Genomic DNA, 20,004 nt, shown 5'->3' on the forward strand with positions numbered 1-20,004 from the left:
TGCTGGAGAAAATTTTCACTTCACTGTGTTTATGTTTGTTGGAATAAACATCCCCTAACAACCCCATAGAAACGGTTGAGTACACAAACCCGCCATCTAGCCAACTCGCCAGCTGTCACTTCCGCCTTCCCCGCAGCTAACCACACCGCGCACCCACTGACTGCTAAGATCGGTAAACCTGTCATTTTAATAATCTTGGTGGGGAGTAGAAAATTACATCAGGCCGGTCGGCCAGCTGGCGAGTTCGTTGATGTGATTTTTCCCTCTAAAGGTTGCCTGTGGTTGCTATCGTTTCCATAGGATTTTTTCTTATTGATATTAAGGCTTTGGTAATGAGAAAAAATCTCAAAGCATATTCAAGTAAGTTCTTTGATATAAGGTATTATCTGGAATATTATTCTAATTTTACTGTTTTCAGATTAATAATGAACTCTACGGAGCAAAATACCCAGTATAGAGTTGCTTTCTTGCAGGAGACCGGCCAGGATAACCGCAGAAGTGTTAAATGGAGGCTGTAACCCGTAGGTATATGGCGATGGTCAACGATAGTAAGAGAATGCTCACCGAAATTTCACGTTATGGCGTTTCATCGGCTGATCAAGGGATGAGGAGAGTTATGAAATTATTGACGATACCATTTACTAACCATTATTTTTATTTTTAGCAAACAAAATTAATCGTGACAGGTAGATGGCAATGTAACACCGATTAAGCTGTCGAATGCGATAGTTCTCTCTCTAAACGGGTGCCGGTTATTCGTGGATGCCGTTTGACTATAAAATTAAATGAAAGCTTTCCTGATCTTAAATAGGTTTTTATTTTTCATAAATGTGGTTCAATTAAAAGGCTTTGACCTGTAATATATAAAAAGCTCAATAAAATGCAATTGTTTGATATTTTGATGCATTCCGGTTGTTTATTCATACTCGATTGTCTTTGTGTTCGCATATTTCAGAATTCTGAACATGGACATTTTTAACACCCCGGGGGTGGGTGGGTGTTTTCTTGTATGATATTTTCACTGTTTTTGTATGAGCCGTAACAACTTGAGGACACCCACCCATTCCCTTCAGCGTTATGAGATCTGTGAATAAGCTCTTGTGTTTTGTTAAGCTCTGTCTTTTCCCGTACAACTCCTGCGTGGTGAAAATCCACTGTCAATCGCAGTTATTTTGTAATTCGAGATTGGCATGATGCTGAGTGTGTACTATGGAAGTGTTCCAGAAAATTTCAAACAACTGAAAACACAACTGACGTTTTCGAAAACAAAATGAATTGAGGGGAAGTATATTTTAGTTTCATGGCTTGCTGACCTACTTGAGCATAACGAACCAGCTAGCTGTCATCTTTTTCTCCAATATGGCGGTATGCTCTATTTGACACATCGAACTACCTCCCTTCTAAATACCTTGGTATCGTTGGCGCTCCTGTTTGGGGCGCCCTGACCGGGATCACGGTCAGTTTGAGCACGCACCTGATTTGACGTTTCCAAATGTAAACAAGCATCCCAATGCAGGAGTGGAATCGAAAAACTGTTGCAAAATCACCACGCTGATACCCATAGGGTTGAACAAACTGTGCCGCATCTCGCATTAGTTTTCAAAATGTGGTGAGTATCCATGTTTTCAAAAATTTGTAAGAAAATCAGGAGTGCATATAAACAAAATCTGAAAGCGTTAATTTTCATTAAAAATGATTGTCTTTCGAAGAAAAATACAAAAACTGGGGGTTAGATCTGACGGAAATGGTCTATTTCAGTTTTTCTTTAACGGAAAGATACATTTTCGGATATTATTAGCTCAAACAGTCAATTTCATTTGCTTTTTTTATTCTTTTATTAAATAATGCAAATTTACATACTTATTCAAAGTATAAATTTAAAGTATAGCAAACAAATTGTAAGACCGCTATGATTTAATATAATACGAAAAAAATGCCTTACTTTCTAATGCCAAAATCTGTCCTTCATCGTTCAGTAATGTTAATCGTAAATTTAGTTATCCACTAACAGCTACACGGTAAATGTTTTTCACAGAAAAACATACAATTTCTAGCTCAAAAAGACACATGACTACTACATATCAAATAAAGTAACTCTTATTTTGGGTTTTATTGTTCTGATTTTCTTTTCTAGGAAATCATTTTAATATGGGGTAATAAATATAGAGACTTTTTTTGCTCACGTATGCAGATTGATGTACTGATCGACGAAACTATTGGTATCGTTGAACCTCAACCTCATCTTCATCATCAGATCTGTGTTTGTTTTGCTTAAGGACCGTAATGTACCATTTTTTTAGGTTTGATGAAAATGTAAATTTCTAATTCTTTGATAATAGCCCAGTCTGTAAATGCAACACAAGAACAGTTTTTGTTCGTTTTTTGTTAATTTGCTTATTGTGAGGATTGAATCGGTTCTAAATTTTGTGACTCGACGTAATAGGAACTTATTCAACTGCTAGAACCGAAATGTAAATGTAACCGTTAACCGAAACACAACGGCATTTGTTACCGGATTAAGCCCTAGAGTATACCTGTAGTAGCTAAGTTGGAAATCATTCAATGTACATTTACAAAGAAAACGACAATCAAACTCCTAACACTAGTGTTGCGCGACTTAAGAGGAAGACTTCCACACGACGGCCGTCGTGCCTTGGGGCAGACGTTCTCAATTGTGGGCCGTCGCGGAAAGTTTCTCCAACCGCGCGCACAGCTCCTGCTGCAGGAACTGCTGGCTGGCGTTCTGGTGGCAACCGGTTGGGGCTGCCGCCGCCGAAGCAGCCGTCTGCATTAGCTGGTGGTGACTACTGAAGCTGGCACAACTGCTCAGGGGTGCCGATTGCAGCTGGATCATCTGGGTCGCCGGGGGGAACTTGGTGCAGACGCCTTGCCAACGAGCCTTACCGCAGGCGTGGCTCTAGGGAAGAGAAAGATGGGATTGGGTGATTAGTGTCTTGATGAAATTGGTGAAGAAATGTGGGTCGACGATTTTGTGAATTGCAGCATAGGTTGGTTCTCAGCAATAGGATTATCATTGCTTGGAAATCGAAGCTCTTGATGCTCTACAAAGATTTTTCAATGAATAGGGTTTATACTCAAGCAAATACAAACAACTATGAGTACAACCGCTGTCTTTGAATCTACTCACGGTGTTATCAAGAGCAAAATAAGTTCGTTTCCAATGCCATTTTCTGATTTTTAGTCGAAATGCAATCCATACAGCTTTCAACACATTTACACACTCTAACAAATTGCTACTCATCGCCCCAAGTGAATTTTTCATTTAGATCATGGAATTGTTTACTTTTTCGCTCATTTTTACCAAAAAGTAATGCCATCTATTCCACATTCTAGTGAAATGAGTGAATGAATAAAGGTTTCCACTGCTTTCATGTGCAAAGGTAACGAAAGCGGCGAGTAGCTATTTATTAGCGTGCATCAACCGTCCCAAATACTCACCATGGTGAAATCGCGTTTCCATAGCTGACCGCACAGACCGTCGCAGATCATGCAGGGTCGCTCCAGGCTGTAGCCGCCGCACTCGGAGCAATCGAGGGACACTTGCTGGTCGGCCCACAGCACTCCGCAGGTGAAGCACGAGCCGAGCTGGGCCCGCAGGTCTTCGATGGTGAGCACGGCTTCGGAGCAGACTTCGAAGGAGGCCGCGGCCACCGCTGCCGAGCTGGGAAGCGAAGGGCTTCCAACTAGGTCCGAAAGGGAGGATGATAGACTCAGACTGGTGCGACTGGAAAAGATGGAAAGGGAAAACCATTAGTACAGTCAGATGGTAGCAATATAGAATTTCGGAAATTACAGGAAACTCTCGAGTCCGGTTCCGGTTGAGTTTGCCAAATGCAACGAAAAATCCCAGCGATTTGCATAGTCGTCATTGATTAAGGAAGAGTGCGTCTGACCGACGACAGGAGAGGAAGAATGTATAGGGCCGAGAGGAACAGCAATCAACTGGTGATTTGTTATTTTTATCATGCGCCGCTTCGACGTTTCCGATAATCCGGCGACGAGCGGGTGGAAAAAATAGCACACAAGCAACCGACCAGCTGTTGAATGCGCTGCGGATGATGCGAGCAAGTGGATTGTTAGGCGAGGAAGTAGGCGACGCCGCTCATTGACGCGTGGGTAACTTGGATGGATTGCGCGGGAAGTTCTCGGGTGGCTATGAAATCTCGCGGAACATTACTTAAGGACCTATGTACAAATGAGAGATTCTCTCCTCTCTCGTTCTCTTTCGATTATAACAGTGGAATACTAATGATTTTGGGAAGTTTTTCACTATAGATCGAAAGTCAATTCCCTTGACTAGCGTTTCATACAAAAAACGCAACAGAAGAGGTTAATGTGACTCAGTTATTAATGAAAGAGAAAGTAAACAAAGAGAGCCTCTCAATGTTAGATAGGTCCTTTAGTAATGTTTCGCGAGAAATGTCGATTAGTGAGATGATTTTCTCAATGACGAAATAAAGACATAGCAGTCGGGGTCAGAATGGGTACCACTTCTAGTACGACATTCGGTCCCTTGATTCAACCAGGCCTTTATTTCATTTTTGATCTTGCCCGGTTGAAAGGGCCACCCTTGGTCTTCTTTATCGACTGTGGTGGCAAAAGTTACGCGAATCATACGGGATTATGGTGCGTTCGCCTATTCGGAACTAGAACCCCAGTAGGGCAACGCGATTAATCGTTTCAGTCAATGTCAAGTTCAGTAAACCACAGGCATAAGCGAAGGGCGCTAATTATGACAGATCAATTCAATAAGGAAGTGAGGGAGAGCAAGCGTCAAGGGAGGACACGTGCTTCCCATTGTTGGATCAGAATAACCGCGCTGATGGTCAAACTGCCTTTGTGTTCATTTGAGACTTCAGCGTCAAGAATTTGTAACGCTTCTGCGTTCGAGTAAGAATGAAACCGCGAGAAGGCGGGAGTCGCATTCCGACACATGTACATTTCTGCACCACCGGACAGGGAAACGGGTGCAAGTATTTCCTTGTTAATCCGACACTCGGAAATCTGATAAGGAGCCTATGACAAATGCTAATATTGGTCCGTTATGAAATTTGCTACAGGTTTGTCGGATTAACGGTGGAATACTGTTGTACACGAGCTCATTTCGTAGAAGGACCGGTTCAAAACGGTTGAGTCCTCAAGTAACGCCCAAGAGTTGACCAGACAGGACAGCCCCGATGCAGCGTGTGTTGGCCATCGGCGGCACGAGTTTGTTGTGTCGGTCAACTGTGTGGGATGTCGTGCATGCAATTCTAGGAACGTTTAAATTGCACGAAATGATCGTGAGAAATGGGCGATAATATCGCGCGCTAAGAATACACTTGCGAGTGACAGACAGCTTGCGATAAATGGTTGGGAATATGATACTTTGCTTTGCTTTGTTATGTAATTTCAGCGTGACATAACCTGATTTGTGTTTGAGAATCCGGGGTATTTGCTCGTAACGTAAGAGTTTCACAGATTACTTTGAAATTTCTTTGATATCTTCTTGTTTTTTCGTATCGTTAAAAGATCCGTTGGTGTTCAAGAGATTTCAAAGAAATCCGATAGTATAACCGTATAACTAAAAACGAAGTATAGACTTCCATTTTTCTAGAATTTGTCAAGAATTTTATGGCACATGAGGTAACAGATCAAAATCTAAAATGCTGTGAAAAGTGAACTGCGATCTGTCAAACTTGGGTACCTTTCGTAGTACCAAGGGTCGAAATGCAGTACTAGAAGTTATACCCATTCTGAACCCGACTACTATGTCATTATTTCATCTTTGGTATAACTAGTTTTACTCTTTCAAACGAAATTATTAGATTGTCACTTGAATCTCTGTAATATTTCATGTAATACAGTCAATTCTCTATAACTCATATAACTATATTGAAGGGACCATCGAGTTAGGGAGATATCGATCACAAATTCAGTGCAACCTGAGAAGTGTAACTACGTTTTAAAGGATCATCCAAGAAACTATAAAAACAAATTTTTACTATGGTTCTATAATACGATAGCGAGATACTGAATATCGAGTTACGGAGAGTTGACTGTATTTCAGCCAGGTCTTGGCCTGAAAAGCTATATATTCAAAATTTCAAGCTCCTTCAAAAACTTTAATAGTATCTGCCAGGTTTCTGAATCATGTTCATAAAAAGGTTCTTACATGAATCTATTTATGAGAGACAAATCAGAATTTTGAAGTTGAGGTTCTTCTGAAGATATTCCGGCCAAAGCTCCCTATAAAAACTTTAGTACTCTGAAACTTCTGAAAGGGCACTTTTAACTGATTAACTGAAACTGATTCCTGGAGCATTTTGAGGCATCAATTACCCAGGAGGAATTCATGTAATAACTCTTAAAGGAAGTTTTGAAGAATTTCCTGATTAAATTCCAGGAGACTTTTGTGGTTGAAATTCAAATAAATCCCAAAAAAATATTTCTTTTGAAAAATTTATGGATTTCGACGAATATTCTTAACGGGATTCTGCAGAAACTCTCGGAATAATTTCAAAAGAAATTCTTGAAGAATATCCTGGAGGTTTCTAACAAGGATGTTGGATGAACTTTATGAGTTGTAAAGCTTTGTAGAACTTTTATTCACATTCAAAGATATTTTATTCTTGCAATTATTTTGGAACAATTTTCAGTTTGAACAACGACTAATTAATACTCAAACATCTATCGGGGGGTCTGGAACGATATTTTTTTCGTGATTTCTAGAACAAATATCTAGGAAATACTTATTTTTAATTAAAAAATTTTACAAAATAAAGATGGATCGGGTGATAACTTTTTATTATTCTAGTGCGATTTCCAGTGAAATTTCTCACAATCGCCAATATAATTTGACAGATGATTCAGTACGAGCGAAATGTCAATTGGCTTGTTTGAATTGAGTTTTTTTACGTATTCTGATTGAAAAATGTGCCAGAACTTAAAGATTCAAAATTTTCTGTGCCCAGGAACTATAAATAAAAGTTTGAAGTTAGTATGGAAGTCAGTTTTGAATCATTCCTCTGCAAAAAGACGATCTATCATTATGTAAATTGAAATGTCATTGAATGTACAAATTGAAATCTTAATTTATAATTGATGCAATAAAATTGTATTGTATAGTCGTTCTGGCACTAAATAGAATAGCGCCTTCCGCTTTTTTACTAGCACTGCCTTTCCTGTACGTGGAACCTAGTGTCGGAAGCAGTTCGCTGTAGGGAACATCAAATGCTCTATACAGTGCACTACTTCCAATATTATGTTTAACGAACAGGAAAGGCAGCGCTAGTTAAAAGTGGGAGGCGCTATTCGGTTTAGTGCCAGAACGATTATACTTAGAAAAATGTGCTCTTTCGGTCAAGCTACAAACAAAAACTGTAACTTTTTCATCGCTTAACAACCCAATTCAAGACTTGGCATTGAAGTTTGAGTCAGATTTTTTACCAGACAACAAAACATGTTAATTAATCCGAATTTGTCTTATCCACTAAGTCTCTTCAGTCCGAGTTTACATGTAACTTAAGGATCAGTTGAAATTTCAAGAATTGACTCATTCATAGATAGCGATGTCGAAACTGGCATTTTTCACCGTCTGTTGATGACCCAGTAACTCGGACTATACCGGGTACCCCCGTTGGTTTGACCACATTCAATCTGAACACTTTTTAATTTTACCCCGCTAATTTGCACATCGTTCAGATTAAAAATGGTTTAAACGTCATTTAGCTCATGGAACGGAGTAAAGTGGAATGGAACGCTGTGGAACGGATCGCAGAATCAAAACAAAACAGTGAAAGAGGTAACCAGAAACACGTTTCTAGGGCGACTAGATGTTCAAATTAAAAATGAACCCCGATGGTTTGCATGAGATACCGTTTAAATTACGGGGGTGTACGGTATTACTTGACTGGCATGATAAACAGTCCCTGAACATCCTATCGCAATAGTGCCCCTAGGTTTAGAGCTTGTTCAGATGGGTTTTATCATGCACTGTTATTCACCCGATATACGATATAATCAGAGTTGTAGCAGTAGACGATAAACAGACTCTCACGATGTGTTGCGTATCATAATTGTGACAGAGAGTGATAAGTGAGAGATTCTCTCAATTTTGTCAGAATTTAACCTCTGTACCAGCGACAAAGCTAAGATTTTCGACTCCCGAATTTTTGTTCGAAACTTCAAGGCTTATGAAGTAATAGAACAAATTCTAGAAAGCTAAGGGAAGTGAACTGGGATTTGTCAAATTTGATTACTGTACTGTAACCTCTCAAAATGGTTACATTTGTTTTTTTTGTAAATATTCCCTGTAAATAGTTTTTTTTGTACATTATTATTATTATTATTATTCTTATTGTTCTAATTATTACTTTTATTATTATCCCTATCATCATTATTATTTTTCTTATTACTACTATTATTATTACTATTATCATTTTTATTATAAATTACGGCTGCTTAAAATAATTATTTCAAAATTTAAATACTAAAGAATTATATACACTGAAATTGAATATGAAGAAATATCGAATTTATGCACTCCTACATGAACATCCCCATCCCTATTCCCATTCTACTACCATCCCTATTCCCATTCTACTACGACACACCACCGCTACCAGCGACAACTGTCACGACGTTGGTAGCAAATCGAAAGCAGCGATGGAATAAAACCGTTTGTCAACAGACAAACGGTCTCTAGAAGGTGAACAATTTTTGCACCAAGTGGTGGCTGCGCGATTTTACTCGTTTTTTTATTTCTTCTCCCAATCCAGTGAACGCCTGGAAAAAAGGCTGTTCGTCCTTAAATAAGTGAGTGTGAAGTGAGAAGTGGATTTCCGAACGGCCGTGAGGATTCCCGACCAGCGTCTGCGGAAGGGAGACGGCCCAGATCGCGTTTGGTGTACCACTATTGGGACCAGCCGGATTGCCCACGGTTCAGCCATCTTCAAGCCATCGCCATCCGGAACCAACCGTGAGCAGAGCAACCCTTTTGCTGGTGTTGAACGGGCACGCCACCGACCAGCTTGAGAGTTTGTGTGCCGGTGTTAAAGACCTTCTGGATTTGAAGAACGGCCGTCAGAATCTTCCCCTCCGCTGTCCAGAAGGTTGGCAGTTCAGCAAACGCAGCAATGGTCACCTCCACCGTAACCAAGCTGAAGTGTTAAAAGGTGTGTAAACCCGTATACAAATTCCCCTCCTGTTTAAAACAATCCCAAAATGCATGAAATTATAACTTGAACTTTGTAAATATGAACGGCTATTCTCTTATTTGAACGACTACTCCCTGCTATTTTCCGCCATTTCCTAATTACCAGTTTGGTTCACCTTGACAACGAATTTTTGACGTAGGACTACGTTTAGTGTTTTTTTTTAAAGGGAAGTTTTTCCGCCCAAATCCCCAATTTCCTCTTGGAGCAATTTAAAACGACCCTGAGGCTTAGGAAAAAGCCCGGTTGGGGACAATAGAGGTTCCCAACCTAAAGAATCTCTAACAGTACGTCCAAATTTAATACTAAAAACGGCACTTAATTTGAGCCCGACTATTACGTCCTAGTTTTAACAGGTCTCTTATTCATTGACAGTAGTTCATCGCTGTTCCAATTTTGACATAGATGGCGCTCTATTTGTCATCTTTACACTTCATCGAAATCCATGTCGCACATCGATGAGTGGGTTGCATACCGCTAGCCTTGGTTCATTCATAAAACTGTCCTAACTTAGTCACCCCATTGCACACTGTGCGCATTACTCATCACCGAAACTCGTTTGTAAATGTTCGGTAATACTGTAAACTTCATCGTTCATTCACGCCATTCAGTTTATTCTCACGAAAATTTTCACAGCCAGTCATGATTCACCATCGGGTACAGAGCACCGTATCCGCCTACAAAAGGGGGTGCTAGTTTTAACATTCATTGCCGTAAATAAACCGCAAATGTTTATGTCTGGATTGTATACACTCCTTCGAACGGAATTCGTCCGCCCCCGGGAAATGCAATGCATGATTTACAGCGTGTCAAAGTTTATCAGCTGCGTAAGCAGAACACGCGACGACGATTGCAGAACGCTGTCCGTCACATTTTTTTTTCGGCTGACAATGACAAACAACCCATTGTTTTTATCTACAGTCGTCGAATCTTATTGCTTTCGAAATATTGATATTGGTGTAGTACACGACCGAAGATCAGATTCTCGATAATCTATTTTCGGTTCAGATGACTTTGATGTAAACAAGATCCGTAAACATCGAGTGTTCTGTATTCTTAAAAATTCGTTGTGCGCAATTAAGTATGATTCACTGGAAATCCGGCTAATTTTTAAGTACGTTTATCCTTTGTTAAGTTTACATTTTTGTTTAATTTTGACACATTTTGAGTGATTAGATTGTTGGAGTTTCCAAATTATCCTACGAGAATTCTGTGCAAGTTTTTGAACTGTCATACAAAGTAGGCCACGATTCAACGACCATAAATGAAACAAAGACATCCATGTCCCGTGCAGTTGCTTAAAATTTTATGTCACATGAGGTAGTAGAGCAAAATTTAGAATGCTGTGAAAAGTGTATTGCGATTTGTCAAACTTTGGTGAGAATTGTTGTATTAAGGGACCGAATGTAGTACTAGAAGTGATACTTATATCTGTATTCGTCTTTGATTATATAGATGGGTAGAAAGTCGATTCTGACTTTCACACTGAAGTACCGGTCGTTAATCAGAAGCCTACTTTAATTACAGTGTCATTGACATCTTTCAGGACTCGAGAGTTTCATCAATCCATCGAGATCCATTTTTCTTACGCCCAATGAACAACCAATCGCAGTAACCTACCTTAGCGACGAACACAGTTCGGCCAGATGGGGGGCTTGTACGCTAGCAACCGACATCGTGGATGGTTGAACTGCAATGGAAAAGAATAGAGAATTGATTTGATTTGATTTGATTTGATTTGATTTATTGTGACTGTAGGCATTTGCCCATTATCTTAAACTAATTACAATGTTCTTCCGTCAATACAACTAAAAATTAAATCTTATTACATACTTAATTTGTTCTTTGGACATTTCAACATTTAAACAATCACGGTTTGCATTATAAAACGACATCATACGATATATAGGTTCATTCCTAGCATAGTTTTGAACTCTATTTGGAATTTGAAACGGCCTTGTTAATCTTAAACCTGTTCTACCCTCATATAATGAAATCTGCCCTGCTAGGTATTGAGAATTATATCTACCATCAATTATATCCTTTAGGAACAAAGCGTCAGCCGTTTTTCTTCTAATTTCGAGCGAATCAATTCCAACAAGTGTGCATAATGATTTATAATCCGGCAAAACGTCTCTCCACCCAAGGTTCCGGAGTGCAAACCTAACAAACTTTTTCTGTACACTTTCGATTCTTGTCTTATGGGTTTCGTAATATGGCTGCCAAACTATTCCAGCATACTCAATAATCGAACGAACTAATCCAACGTAGAGAGAAATTATTGTGTACGGATCATCGAATTCCTGTCCAAGCCGTCTAATCATTCCAAACATGGCATTAGCTTTTGCGATTACCTTGTCAATATGTTTAGTAAAGGATAGTTCACTATCGAGGTCCACGCCCAAGTCGTTCACACAAAACGATCGATGTATGACATCTGCACTCATTCGATAGTCATAGTGGATTGTATTAGGCTTTCTAGAGAAAGACACCACGTTGCATTTAGAAACATTGACCTTTAGACCAAACTGCATACAAAAGTTGGAGAACAGCTCAATATTTCGTTGTAGATTCCGACAATCCTTCAAACAACTTATAGGAATGAATATTTTGACATCATCGGCGTAAATGAGGATGTAGACTCCATCGAGGTAACTAGGCAATTCATTCATGACAAGGATGAAGAGCAAAGGGCCCAAATGGCTACCTTGAGGCACCCCGGAATCAACAGAAAATGATTTCGATCTCGTTTGGTGTAGCTTAACGTATTGGGTCCGATTTTCCAAATAAGTACGAAGCCAGCTGAGAATTCGATCTTCAATGCCGTGTTTTCCCAAAACTGATAGGATGGCATTAATGTTAATGACATCGAACGCTTTAGACATGTCTGTATATATTGTGTCCACTTGTAGTCCATCCATCATCCACTGGGAAGTTCGAGACACACATTCAGCCAGATTCGTGGTCGTAGAGCGCTTTTTCAAGAACCCATGTTGACATGATGAAATACGCGGTTCAATCCATGAATAAAGCTGGTCATAGATTAGGCTTTCAAACATTTTCGGTATTGCGGATAGAATGGCTATTCCACGGTAATTTTCCACAGGCAACTTGGAACCCTTTTTATGAACCGGAACAATGTGCGAGATCTTCCACAGCGCCGGGAAATAGCCACAAGAAAGAGACAAATTAAACAATTTGTGTAAAGGAAGTGCGAACGCTTCGACGCAACTTTTGATACAAATATTCGGAATACCATCGGGACCGCTAGCTTTGGAAACATCTAACGTTTGCATTTTTAAACACACTTCGTCCAAAGACAGGGCTATTTCAGGTAACCGCTCTTCCGCACGGGGATATACAGGTACTTGAATCTCATTTCGTTCGGAGTAAACTGCAGTGAAGTATTCGGCAAACAACTCAGCTGCACGTTCGATGCAATCAGCATTCGTCGATTTGTACGTAACATTAACTGGGATTCCAGTATCACGCCGTTTTTTGCTGACATATTTCCAAAACACTTTTGGATTAGCCTGAATGTTAAATTGCAATTCATCCATATATGCCGCATACTGGGAACGTTGCTTCGTTTTAAACTCTCGCAATGCTTGTCTGTACGCATCCTCATCACGGATCGATTTGCTCCGCCGGAACTTGTTGTGCAGCTTGTTCTTAATCTTTAACAGTTGTACAGTTTCGGAGTCGAACCACTCGGGGTAGACTGGGCCACCTCTTTTACTGTTAACGACACGGCAATGTCTTGAAAAAACTTCATAGATGGTAGCATAAAATGCTAACACATTAAAGTCGACAGCATTGTTCACACGATGTACACCATTTCCTAATTCATCAAACATTTCAAACCTGTGTAAGTAGCTAACCATTGAGTCGATGGATGCATTCAATTGTGCTGCGTCAAACGTTTCGTATTCAATGAAAATATCATCCCAATTGACGGTTAAGAGCTCTTGCACAATATCAGCGTAATCACATCTCTTGAGGTCCAATTTAAGTCGTGTTGGTTGACTGTGCAGTGCAGATTTATCATAGGTAAGTTTGTTGTAGTTAACGGTGAGTGACATAGCATTATGATGAGTTTCGTTGTGGAGTAGGGGCTCACACAAGTCCATTTGACAACATTCATCGTCGTTCGTAAATGTTAGATCGAGGAAACGATTGTTTTGATTCGGAATACCACACACTTGAACCAGTGCACAGGCAGTCAGTTCATCAACAATAGCAGTTTCCTCCGGTGTGCGGACTTGCAGTGGTAAGAGATGCAGATCGTTTTCGTTCTCACGGTACCAAATGGTGTTTTTCAGATTAAAGTCACCAATTACAATAACTTTGCTTTCAGGGCTTGCTGTATCGACCAGTTTACGAACGCTGTCGCAGTGTGACGAGTATCGTGCTAGACTCGCATCGGGAGGTAAGTAAATGCAACACAAGACGATGTCGGTCTTTCCAATGGAGATTCTTACTGAGACTTCTTCATTGCAGGATGACTCATTAATAATACAACTCGGAAGAGTGGCTCTTACGGAGATGAGAACACCCCCTCCGGATGGCTTATCGGCATTCAACGGCGAACGATCACATCGGTAGGTAACAAATGATTCATGAAATATCATTCCATTCGTTATTGACGCATCCAAATTCGTTTCACAGAATACGTAAACATCGTAGTCATTCTCGACGGACGACAAGAAAACGGACTGAAGTCGGCCGCTACTACGGATACTGTTCATGTTCTGGTAGTATATGCGTATTTCGTCGACAGAGTGGACATTATAATCATTTTTCCTTACAGGCTTTCGAGCGGGAGACGGGATCGGAGAGTGTAAAGTCGGTGATATTGGCGCAAATGAATGACTAGAGCTAAGGTTCGAAACGAAAGACATCAGGGCGAGCCGACCGCGAGAATTCAAATTCTCGGAAATATATTCCTTTTTGCCACGACGTGGCCAACAGTGCCTTTTCTCTCAAATCCATCTCAATTCCCACCTTGAAGGAAACGAACGAAAGATCCTCAATTCTTCGTCCCTTCGGAACAAGTTTTACCACTTGCACATCTGATTCAGTCTCCAAATTACGTTTCACTAATCGAACAATATCATCGGTAGTAGCTTTAGGATCAAATTGCGAAAGATATAACCAACATTTTTGCACTTGGGTTGCCAAGGGCACCACTATGCTCGGATCATCATCTTTACTTCCTACCTGTTCATCACGTGTAGATAGCCTATTTACAGAGCTACTACCATCGGTTCTGTTCCGTTTGGCAAGTTGAGATGAAAAATGGAATTCACCTACGCGTTTAGGAGTGCGTGGTGTCAGGCTAAGTATTGAGTTGATTTTCGCTGTATTTTGCTTAATCTCAGATCTTAGCTCTTCCAACACTTTGTTTTGCTGCACTTCAAGGTGTAGCATAGCCTCATTCGTGGATGCAATAGCCTGTCGAAACGTTGCGTTTTTCATCATCTTCGTGCAAGCCGAGCACATCCAGTACAGCTGAGAGTTAGACTGGATCACTGTGCGAATCTCCGGACTGAGGTGTACACATCGGAGATGGAAGGTTGACTTGCAGAAACCTTTACAGACGATCTCTTCTTCTTGGACGAGATCGTTACTGCATGCAAAACAACAGGAAGCCATTGTCGTGGTGAAACTATACGGTAAGGATTTCAGAACGTAAAATCTCGAGAAATTGTTCGAAACTCAAACGAACTCCACGATTTTCAAATACACGAGGTAATTCCACGTCGATTCTGAACGAAGTACAAAATAAATACGATGCCAAACGCGTCGAAAACTACGAAATTATTGGATCGCAATTAGGTACACAAACGTAAACAAATTTAGACCACAGACAAAACCAAGTACAAGGCCCGGCTGGTAGCCCAAGGGTACTCCCAGAAGTACGGGGAAGATTTTGATGAAGTTTTCGCTCCGGTGACCAGGTACACAACTCTTCGAGCTCTTCTAGCTTTGGCGAGTAGCAGAAAAATGACGTTGAAGCACTTCGACGTGAAAACCGCCTACTTGTACGGCAAACTGAGAGAAGCAATAATCGTTAGTCAAGTACGGCCAATAATCATCGAATCGAATCGTTCGTTCGTTCGTCAAATCGAATATAATCCCTCGTTAGAGCTAAGATATAGGCGGCAACCCGGTTGTTTACATTGCACAATGCCACCATTGAGTAACTCCAACTATCGCCCCGCAATATCGTCGTAGTCGTCGCCGGCGTTGTATCTTATACAGTGAACTCTCCATAATTCGATATTGAAGGGGTAATCGAGTTCTAGAACCCAAAACCTGTACAACTACTGTTCAAACAACCATCGAGGTAGCCATGAAAGCCTACTTTCACCATAATTCTCTAAGTCGTATTCGAGAAACGGAATATCGAGTTATAAACAGTTAACTCTAGTTTTCTTTTCGTTCCGAACCTAGTGCGATTGCGTCGCCGCTGTCGTTCGTCAAGCGGAACTTTGCGTTCGTTCACACAATCATCCAGAAGCGGCGCGACGACAACGATAACCCCCATCCACCAGAAGCATTCGCAGCGTAGTTTGTGGTGAGGAAATGTTTGCGGATTATCCCAATCTAGAGCGGCGCCACAGTCGCATCAATTAATGCGTGCTTCTTGAGTAGTAGTAGGGGGAATCACATGGGAACATTAAACGGCAAACAAGGTCAAGCCGACCTCGTCTAGACTAACCATTGCCGCGTTATCGAGACACTAGAGGGCCACGCAGCAAGCCATGCCAATCGAACGTGGTCTACGCTGAGTACATTGATTATGGCGCGGTGGAATCAGAGTAGGCGGGTCGTGCACGCGGAATGCACCGAGCTTTGAGCCGTTTACAGATTACATTTACAGCCCATCGGTCAAGTGATGAGCTGCTGAGAATCTCCACAACAGGAAAGCCCCATGAAATCCCGTTAAACAAAGTGATTATTCTTCCCGAATGACGAAGACAACCAAGAAGATGACGGATGACCTGGCAACAGATCCACGGGAGCAGAAGTCGAACACTCAAAGGGGGTGTGTTCTCGAGGCTCTGTACCCAAGAACTGTCGGTCATCCCGAAGTCAGCTGATCGTTAAACGGCGACGGAGAGACAGAGCCGCGCGCGAGAGAACCTTATCAATGGGACGAGCCGCAGCCGTCGACTGTCCATCAAATTGTTTATGCCGATTCATCATGGGTTATGGGAGTAGCTAGCTACTATCTATCTACAGGTTCACGTGGGATTGCATCATACGATGGGCGCTATCAGCGGTCGCGAAAACAAAAGGTAAGTAGGTAATTCGGATCGGGTCAACAGGTGTACTGCAGGCCTTATCGTTCAACGCACGATGGCGTGCGCGCAAATTACTGTTGTGGACCTGTGGTCGACCTTGTATCACGCGGTCGATGCATGTGGAGGTTGTTTGCAAACAAAATACTGAGTATTTGAAGAATCTAGCTTACGAGTCGGCTGAGAACAGCTGAATGAAGATTAAATGAGATGATGGAGTTGTAGCGGAGGCTGCTGCGCACGAATTATCGGCGAGGATGTTTTTGCGTCGACTTGTAGATATGAACACAGACCCTTCGGGAGAAAGTATTGAGTACAGCAGTTTTGACAATCGCTGCATTTTCAGTTAAGAAATCAAACTTGTACCAAAGGTGAATGAAGTCCTTTAAGTTCCGAATATCTGCCCAGAAACTCATGGCGTGTGAAGTAGTAAAGTAAAATTTAGAATGCTAAAAATGGGGTACTGCGATCAGTCAAAATTGGATACCGAGGGACCGATTATATTACTAGAAAAGGTTCCAGTTTGAGCTCGCCTACTACGTCTTCATTTTGTCTTTGCATGTAGCTTCTCACTGAAACTTGGCCTACTACTTGAAATTCATATTCTTATGAGTAGATCCTTGACTGGAGCGGGAATCGATCTAGACGTTTCCAGATTGGTATCTGGACGCCTTACTCACAGGGCTAGATGTAGTTTCGTTGACTATCCATAATAAATCAAAATGAAACTTTTCTCCTTTCCTACCGACACTTATTCTTTCTGGCGTTACGTTCCCACTGGGACAGAGCCTGTTTCTCAGCTTAGTGTTCTTATGAGCACTTCCCCAGTTATTCACTGAGAGCTTACTATGCCAATGACCATTCTTGCATGTGTATATCGTGTGGCAGGTACGGAGATACTCTATAATTTCCAACCCAAAAAGATCCTCGACCGGTGGGATTCGAACCCACGACCCTCAGCTTGGTCATGCTGAATAGCTGCGCGTTTCCCGCTACGGCTATCTGGGCCCCCACCGACACATACATTGCTATTTCCAGTTCTTGTTTAACCAATTTTATTGCAGGAAATAATTTCGCTCTCAAGCGAACCCATTAAACTAGAGTCAACCAATCAACCTGGAGATGATATAATGTAGCTACGCTCTAATCTGCACGTCTACGAACCGGCTCAAAGACTTTTGAAGTTGCAGCTCGCCGCATAATGCTCTATGAGACAAGATGCGATCCAGTTTATGCTGGATGGACGACAGTAGATAGTCTGATCCTCGGGTGCTCTTGATTGCACCAATAAATCTCAATTCATTGAATCAAAAAATCACGACTGCCGGTCGTGTGCATTCCGTGTACGTTTGGATAGATAGTGCACAGAGCTGAGCTTCCTCATCCACCATCAGGGAAGCGCGTGATCAGCGTGGACAAGGGGTGCGACAGTAGCAGAATGATTGAGAAAATACCGAATTTAAGTACAAATATCTATCAAGTAATGCACGAAACTAGGGTGCCTACATAAATAAGCATTACATTATATTCCAATTTAAACAGATCTCTCCTATGATTCATTCATAGGAGAATATGCCATATGTGAAAGGCAAGGTGAAACAATCAGGCCCCGTATATGCGTGTATGAGATGGAAATCGAGCTGTCAACGATCGAAACAACGAAAAAATAACAAAAATAATATGGACAAAAAAATACCGGAAAAAAGTAAGTACTTTAATTATAAAATCCATGGATATTTCAATTAGCATTGCTTTCTCATTTGTCTCGTTTCCGAGGCCAACGATGAAGTTGTCAACAGTGCAAGGCGTTTCAAGATGCAAGTGGGCACTAAGGCAACAGTGTTACATAAATCATACTACCATAAGTTGACTCTGACCGACGACTGACAGTGGTCGATATAGGTAGGCATAGGCCTACATCGCCGATGACGACTTCCTTTTGCGAACTTGTAAATGGCAACAGGTTGCGAAGAGTTGCCTAATTGGAAAACGTCAGCTCTGTTCCCTTAGTAGGACGGTCGCCTGACTAGCGTTTCATGAACAGAAAACAGCGAAGAAAGAGACGCGTGGTCTAATGCAATTACTGCTACGGTTAAGGTTTAGGACAGTTACGAAATATACCTGGGCGATCAATGGCAGATAGTGAAAGTCTATTTCAGAACTCGTGACATGCGATAGTTTGCGTCAAGAGTCTGCAGAACAAAGCTTACAGTTTTATTATTGTTTGCAAGTTTGTTTATTTTGGTCGGTTATTGATTCAACAAATAGCACATAAACTACTGTCAGAAAAGACGGAATAGTTTAGCTCTGATTGTCGGCAGTAACGATATTTATTAGGGTAAGAGCTCCAGTTTTAGGATCGACCCGGTCATACGAATTTGCATGGCTGCCTGGAAACTGTTGATCGAAAATTAGTGCTCTTCCAATATTTATCATATTTGAATTAATCTGTCAATTCCTGATTTGACAGGTTGGTGATTGACATCACTGATTTCCTCGAATAGGTAAGTAATATCCAAGCCATAGTAATGTGGAGCGAACTGAAATTGCGAACCCAAAGCACCAAACAAATAGTCAATAGAAATCGATTGAAGTGGAAGGCGCCAATCATTCCCCGTTATAAGCGTGTCAAGGATCGCGTGTTTGACGGTCAAAATAGAGGGCGCCATCAATTTTCTAGGCCTGTTTTGTTCGCTCGCCATGCTCGGGAGTTGAATGACATTTCAATCGACCACGACGACGGAGGCGGAGGAACGTGATAGTTCTCAGGCTGTAGATTAGATAAAGGGTAATCTTCGTTTGAACATGGAAATGTTTCATTTCATGTATGAGTTATCGATGTGCTGGAATTTTTATATGTCATAAATTCTTACCGAAGGCTTGCGCAAAAACAGCGCACGAATGCCTTACTATTGACCTGGTTTTAGTGAACTGTTACACTTTCCAAGACTTTTGTTTGAGCATGACATAAATGTTGCAATCTGGCGCATGGAAAACTGACAGATTCCTCCTATTGGATCAGATGTCAAAATTACTTCGGTAGTGGATCATAAGAAGCATAGATAATGCAAATGCAGTCTTGTTCGTTTGACAGAACAGCAAAACAGTCACAGTAAAAAATGTCATATATGGTGGCGCCACTGCTTTGATACGGTGTCAAATGAATGCCATTCAATAATACCAGTCTTTAAAGATCATATTTTCCACAGAAAATCTAAAGCTCAACAAATCGCTAATTGACTCAATGAAAACATACAACTCAATTAGCTCAATCCCGCAGTGCTGCCATCTCATGGCGCCATTTTTGCTCCAGGGGCGCCACTAAGAGCGATAACGCTGCTCATTCAAATCCAAAACCAAGTGCGCTCGCATTTTAATGAATTCAAATGGAGCGAAGTTTCACTTTCAGTAGCGCTGTTGCTTGGTAGCAAATGCGTGCGCTTCTCGCTTCAATTGAAACAATAGCCAAACGGTTTTACAGG

At 41.2% G+C, this 20,004-nt stretch overlaps 1 protein-coding gene and 1 long non-coding RNA gene across 3 annotated transcripts in view; one reads left to right on the top strand and one right to left on the bottom strand.

Moving 5' to 3' along the window:
- Positions 1–1,979: 1,979 nt before the first annotated feature.
- The window catches only part of LOC5568761 (protein pinocchio), a 140,681-nt gene continuing 122,656 nt past the window's right edge, over positions 1,980–20,004 (bottom strand). For both annotated transcript variants that reach the window (XM_021845156.1, XM_001652497.2), the window contains 3 exons: positions 10,836–10,905; positions 3,460–3,745; positions 1,980–2,917 (listed from right to left, as the gene is read on the bottom strand). In XM_021845156.1, coding sequence (XP_021700848.1) covers positions 2,669–2,917; positions 3,460–3,745; positions 10,836–10,905 — 605 coding nt within the window. In that variant the 3' untranslated portion in view covers positions 1,980–2,668. The remainder of the gene's footprint in view (positions 2,918–3,459; positions 3,746–10,835; positions 10,906–20,004) is intronic.
- LOC110676610 lies at positions 8,667–9,262 on the top strand. Its single transcript, XR_002500561.1, has 2 exons — positions 8,667–8,710; positions 8,781–9,262. It is a non-coding gene; the product is annotated as an uncharacterized LOC110676610 (long non-coding RNA).

The sequence above is a fragment of the Aedes aegypti genome, chromosome 2 (assembly GCF_002204515.2).
Source record: "Aedes aegypti strain LVP_AGWG chromosome 2, AaegL5.0 Primary Assembly, whole genome shotgun sequence".
NCBI classification, from domain to species: Eukaryota; Metazoa; Arthropoda; class Insecta; order Diptera; family Culicidae; genus Aedes; species Aedes aegypti.